Source organism: Capsicum annuum, chromosome 4 (genome assembly GCF_002878395.1).
Source record: "Capsicum annuum cultivar UCD-10X-F1 chromosome 4, UCD10Xv1.1, whole genome shotgun sequence".
NCBI lineage: Eukaryota > Viridiplantae > Streptophyta > Magnoliopsida > Solanales > Solanaceae > Capsicum > Capsicum annuum.
Window position 1 is genome coordinate 111110822 of NC_061114.1, and position 6556 is coordinate 111117377.

The 6556-nt window shown below is 38.0% G+C and overlaps 1 protein-coding gene across 15 annotated transcripts in view; it reads left to right on the plus strand.

The window, feature by feature from the left end:
- LOC107867880 (exportin-4) overlaps nucleotides 1–6556 on the plus strand; it is a 109284-nt gene that overhangs the window by 30785 nt on the left and 71943 nt on the right. For 10 of the 15 annotated variants that reach the window (XR_007055075.1, XR_007055076.1, XR_007055073.1 and 7 more), the window contains 3 exons: nucleotides 5028–5099; nucleotides 5229–5324; nucleotides 6024–6269. Coding sequence is in view for 7 of the 15 variants with exons in the window: in XM_047411946.1 (XP_047267902.1) it covers nucleotides 5028–5099; nucleotides 5229–5324; nucleotides 6024–6269 (414 nt within the window). In the remaining 8 variants the exon portion in view is untranslated. Of the gene's footprint in view, nucleotides 1–5027; nucleotides 5100–5228; nucleotides 5325–6023; nucleotides 6270–6556 lie in introns of those variants that run through there. The other 5 variants (XR_007055078.1, XR_007055080.1, XR_007055077.1 and 2 more) reach the window with 4 other exon arrangements.

Genomic DNA, 6556 nt, shown 5'->3' on the forward strand with positions numbered 1-6556 from the left:
ACAAAAGAATTACAGCACTGTTAAAAAAGAAATTTTATCTATAGTGCTATGTATCACAAAATTTCAAGATGATCTTTTGATGCAGACTATGCTAGTTCATTACTATTTGAGTCTAGAAATGGAGACTCAGACAGATTTGACATGTCTAGAAATAGACAAATCAAATAGTAATAATCTAGAGGTCCCCCTCCCTTCAATGAGTCCCCATGATTGTAAGAATGGCTAAAAAATGATTCAGTCTCATCAAATGTGACATCAGCTGAAATAAAGAATTTCTTTGATGATGATTGATAACACTTATAGCCATTTTGAGTAGGAGAATATCCTATGAAAACACACTTAAGAGCACGCAGATCTAATTTGCCTCTATTATGAGAATGAATATGAACATAGGCAACACTGCCAAAGATTTTAGGAACCAATTTATTGGAAATTTCAAAATTCGGGAAAAAATTCCTAAGTGTATCAAGGGGACTTTTAAAGTTCAGAATTCTTGATGGTATTCTGTTACTAAGCTGTGCAGTAATTAGGACAACTTCCCCTCATACTGGTTTGGAACCCTTTTGTGAAACAATAGTGATCTAGTAATGTCAAGTAACAAACCATTTCTTCTGTCTGCTATTCCATTTTGTTGAGGAGTATTGATACATGAAGATTCATGAATAATTCCCTCTTTTTGGAAGAAAGCAGAGAGGTTTTGGTTGAAGTAGTCCTTGGCATTATCAGATCGGAATCTTTTAATTGGAACATCAAATTGGGTTTTGATCAGATTAAAAAAGGTAGGAAGAATTTGGCTGACATCTGTTTTTTGCTTTAACAAGTAGATCCACGTTACTCTTGTACAATCATTAATGAATGACACAAACCATCTAGCACCAGAAATGTTATAGGAGAAGGTCCCCAAATATCACTATGAATAAGAGAAAAAAGTCTTACATCTTTTATTACTAATTGGAAAGGAAACACGTTTGTGTTTGGCAATTTCACAATTTTCACAATGAAAAGAGTCAACACTCAAATCTTTAAACAAAGATGGAAACATCTTTTTGATTACATAGAAGGATGGATGACCTTACTGCTGATGATAAAGCCATACTTTCTCTTTATTGGACATATTGATTCAGACAAGAATGAACTAGATAAGAAAGTTCCTTGGCATTTGGAATCTTTGGTGACTTTTTGGATAGAAATGAGATTTACATATAACTTTGGGACATGAAGGACATTTTTAAGTATCAAGGACATTCCCAATGGTATGTCTCCTTTTCTGGCTATGGTAAGAACTGAACCATCAACTATAGTTATTTTTTATAGCTAGGGCAAGGGGAATATGATATAAAGAGATGAGATGAACAGGTCATATGATCAGTTGCCTTGGAATCAACCACCCACTTTGGAGAAAGTTTGTCTGAGACATTAGTAACAAAGGAGCAAGAAATACTTGTGAAGGCCAGTGAACAACTACCTTTTGAAGCATAGTGTCGATTTTCATCAGTGTCATTGAGTTTCAAGCACCTATCTCGGTTGTGCCGATATTTTTTAAAGTAGGTGCAGTAAAGATTGTCCCTATTGATTGGCGGTTTGAATGAACCAGCAGGCTTGACAGTGCTCTTCCATTGTGAAACTCCAGATTCTCTTGAATTTGTTCCTTTTGCTATAAGAGTTGATCCTTTATTAATTTGAGTTTCAAGCATAACACTCCTCCGTCCTTTTTCTGTCCATATAATGGCCATTGTTTCATTTAGTAATGACAAGTCTTCTTTTCGTAAGATTTGCACTCACACGATATCAAATTCTGCATTTAGTCCTGCGAGAAAATCATAAATCCTTACTTTTTCAATAAATCTTTTCAGAATCACAACAACATTTTTACAACACATTTGAATGTATTGATAATGCTCCTTTTCTTGCCACAACCCTTATAAAAAGTTAGAATATTTGTGACAGGTCTAGCTCCCTGTTTTGTTGCAGAAAGTTTTGTTTTTATTTCATAGATCCTGGCAGCATCATGTACTTTAGAGTACGTCTCCTTCACTGCATCCCAAATTTCCTTAGCGGTGCTCAGAAACATAACGCTATCACTAATCTCCAGAAGCATGGAGTTCCATAACCAAGACATCACCATTGCATCTTGTTCATCCCATGCATCAAACGTGCGGTCTTCTTTAGATGGTCCTGAACCAAGAAGATGTCACAATTTCCCTTTACCCTTTAAAAAGGTACGAACTAGTTGACCCCATTTTAGGTAATTTTTTCCATTCAATCGATAAGAGGCTTGAATGTTTTGCAAATCTCCAATTGAAACTGTAGATCTATAGAGTTATTCTCTGTGGCTGCAGAAACACTCCCAGGGACTAGAATATTTGCATCAGTTGCCTTTTCAGACATTGTTTTGAATGGTTTCAACCTTTGGGCAGATGAAGCTGGAAAAAAAGACTTTTCAAGACTGAATGAATAAAATAAAAATGGTCAGGAATAAGCCTAAAGCTCTGATACCATGTGGAATATGATGATTGAATAATTTCATTCACACTTTCTTTATGTCATATACATGGCTTTATATACATTGAGATTGTTGAGTAGAATTATCTAAATCCCATGAAATCTGGGATTGTACAGAATCATATATTCTACATAAAGAGAGAATCATAGATAGGATATTCTAGATTACAACAATTATCCTAAGATATCTTCAGATCTTAGAGGATCAAATCATGATATGATGAGTATTTTTCTTGAAATCCTCTATCAATCAATGGTAAGTTTAGTGATTTGTTGCCTTAGGTTGACGTGGTAGTGATGCTGGATTTTCAAGCCATTCAGAAGAAGGAGAGTTTTAAGTATCTTGGGTCTATGGTTTAGGGGAATGGTGAGATTGATGAGGATACACACCGTAGTGGTGCGGGGTGGTTGAAATGGAGGCTCGCTTCGGAGGTCTTATGTGATAAGAAGGTGTCTCCTAACCTTGAAGGTAAGTTCTACAGTGTGCAGTCCGACCGACTATGTTGTATGGAGCGGAGTATTGGCCAGTTAAGAATTCCCACATCCAAAAGTTGAAGGTGGCAGAGATGAAGATGTTGCGATGGATGTGTGGACTTACGAGGAGTGATAGAGTTAGAAATGAGGTTATTCGGGAGAAGGTGGGAGTGGCTTCGATGGAGGAGAAGATGCGAGAAGTGAGGGTGCGATGGTTCGGGCATGTGATGAGGAGGGGCACAGATGGAGGTGTGAGAGGCTGATTATGGATGGTTTTAGGCGGGGTAGAGGTAGGCTGAAGAAATATTGGAGAGAGGTGATTAGTCATGACATGGAGCAGTTACAGCTTACGGAGTACATGACCTTTGATAGGAAGGTGTGGAGGACGTGGACTAGAGTGGAGGGTTAGTTAGTAGGAGTTCGTCTGTAATAGTAGGTACAAGTGCTTTTGCCTGTATCTATGCCTATAGTTTCTTGTTTGTGGTGTTTCAGTGATGTCTTTGATTTCGAATAGATGGTTTATGGTATTATCGTGTGGATATCTTGTTTTCTTTATTATCTAGTGGTGTGTCTCCCATTTTTGTTATGTGCTTTTATGTTTTTCGTTTGTTTGTTTGATTATACTGTTATCTTTTCTGAGCCGAGGGTATATCGGAAACAACCTCTCTCTACTTCATCTGTGGTAGTGGTATGGACTGCGTGTACTTTACCCTCCTAGACCCCACTTTGTGGCAATACAATGGGTATGTTGTTGTTCAAATTCTGCAGATTCGAAATCTTTCGAGTATAGATCCTCTCTGTATGACGTTTCACTACTTGAGCCAGATGAATTATGTGCCAAATTTGCTGATTCCGAGCTCAAATTAGATGAATTGGGTCCAAATTTTCTGATTCTAAGCTCAAATCAGCAAAATCAAATTCAAAGAGTATGCTCTCCTCTTTCAAAAAATCTACACATTCAGTCGTTGAAATCGAGAAATTGCTTTGGTTTTTCATCAAATTCGCTGATTCTGATCTTGAATCAGATGGATTATAGAATTAGGTTTAAATTGAAGTTTTTACCTTTAAATATAGTAAGTGTATAATGTTTTATGAAGTTGTTTATCATGTGAAGATGGGGTATGCTGGTGTAATTAATTTTATGGGCTATGTAAATGTAAATATTTTTTTTTCAACATTCATTCTCTCTGTGCTGGCCTGCCATGTGTTCCAGCTTTAAAAGAAAAGAGTGGATCCTAGTTCTTAACTTGCATTGGTGCCGGGGAATATCTATTAGTCCCTAGTTCTCATAGGTGATGTGGTGTCTAGATTTTGGATGTAGCTTTGGTAGCAAATGAAGTGGTGGATTCTAGGAGAAATAAGCTAGGAGTGCGATGCAAACATGATCTTTAAAAGGCCTGTGATAATATGAATTGGAGGTTCCTAGATTTCGTTTGCAACAAATGGGGTTTGGGGAAAAGTGGAGGAAATGAATTTATTTTTGCATCACTTCGGTGAGATTTTCAGTGTTTGTGAATGGTAACCCCTGTGGTTTCTTTGGGAGTTCGAGGGGTTGAGACAACGAGATCCTCTTTCATCAATGTTGTTTATTTTAGTTATGGAGGCCTTGAGCAGGAGGATTGATAGAGCTGTTTTGGTAAGGGTAACCTGTGTGCTTCTGTTTTAACGAAGATAATGTAAATCTTCAAAGACGGAAGCTTTCCTTGAGATAGTCTGGTTGTCATATCAACATCAAATTGCTCAATTTTTCCAGAAGTACATTGAGAAATATCTTCTAGAATGAGGCCTATACCCTTATACCATGAAGAGTATGGGATATCACCTCCTTCCCATTATTTTTGCACTCTTAACTTCCAAATATCCCCTTTCAACTTAACTTCAAATACTATTCTTCAAATCTCAGCCAAATCTGTCCAAGCACCTACTTAAGACTATTTTAGTCACATCTGTGTCTTTTGATGCTACAGTAGAATGAGTAACAAAATTTGACCAAGTTGAATGTGCTAAATCATTTTTCGATGCATGAGATCTTTATTCTTGTTTTACTACAGGTGAGACAGGCGATCGTTGGCAGCCACGGTCTTGATGTGCAGTTCATTGGATTGAACTTTCTGGAATCATTGGTACATCACACATGCAATATCTTATTACTTTCACATGAAAGCGGTTACTACTATTTTACATTTATAGGCCTTTATGTGGGTAGAATCAAATTCAGTTTTCAGTTCAAATTTGTTCTGCATTTCTTTCAGGTATCTGAATTTTCACCATCTACTTCAACTGCTATGGCTCTTCCTAGGGAGTTTCATGAGCAGTGCCGAGTCTCTTTTGAGTTAGAATACCTAAAGGTTAGTCAGTCATCATCTGTATTGATGTTTTTTTCCGACTTGAGAGTGGATAAGATGAGTGAAGCGAGATTGAGATGGTTGCCATGTGATGAGGCGAGGTTCAGACGCCCCAGTGAGGAGGTGTGTGAGGTTGGATAGTGGGTACAAAGAGGGGTATTGGTAGACCTAAGAAGTATTGGGGTGAGGTGATTAGACAGGGGGATGTGTAGGACATGACCCTAGATAGGGAGATGTGTAGGACACGTATTAGAGTAGAAGGTTAGTCGGGTAGGGGCGTTGTCGTGCACCATAGTATGTTAGCATAGGGTTAAGCCGTAGATACCTATCATTGCTGGTGTGTGTATTGTGTTTCGATTATCGCATTGTGTGTAGTTTCTGGTAGATTTTACACTGTTCCCGTGTTAGTTGTCTTATTTTCTTTACCGTTTTCCTCTTCTTTGTACCTCGATTTGCTACACTTGAGCCGAGGGTCTTTCGGAAACAGCATCTACCTCACAGAGGTAGTGGTAAGGACTGCGTACACTTTACCCTACCCAGACCTCACTTGTGGGATTTTATTGGGTATGAGGTGGTGGTTGTTGTTGGATACAGCTTGCATCAGCCCCCTCAGTTCAGTTTGTAGTTTCCTTATTTCACTAATTTAATATGGCTCACAAGGGTTCTTTGTTCCTTGTTTTCTCGTCTTTTTCCAATGTGCAGTTGTTTTACTGCTGGGCACAAGATGCTGCTGTTAATGTCTCCAATAAAATAGCTGACTCTGCTTCTGCCATTCCTGAAGTTAAAGTTTGTACAAAAGCCTTGCATCTGATGCTTCAGATCCTCAACTGGGACTTTAAATGTGATGCAAATGTGCCAGACAATGCAAAACGAGCCATTGACATTTTCTCTGCTGGGGTAAGGGGTGATGTAAGTTCTCCTAGGAGGACCGACTGCAACCTACTGCAGGTAGTAAACTAGTTCTGTACCAATGATTTTATTTTGGCTTTAAGTCATCGCCAGACACTTAAAGTTGTCCTGAAAGTTCACTTAGACCCCTCAACTAAGGCATGTACCTATCAGGCACCTCAAGTTGGTACCTATCATTGTCAAGGAGAGTGTGTTACGCTCTCCTTGGGTGCGTGAATAGTAGAATAAATAATATATATTTTTTTAATTAAAAAACTTATATTTAAATTATTTTATTAATATAATTTCTTAATTTTAAAAAAGAAAAGAAAAGGACCCCGCACCCC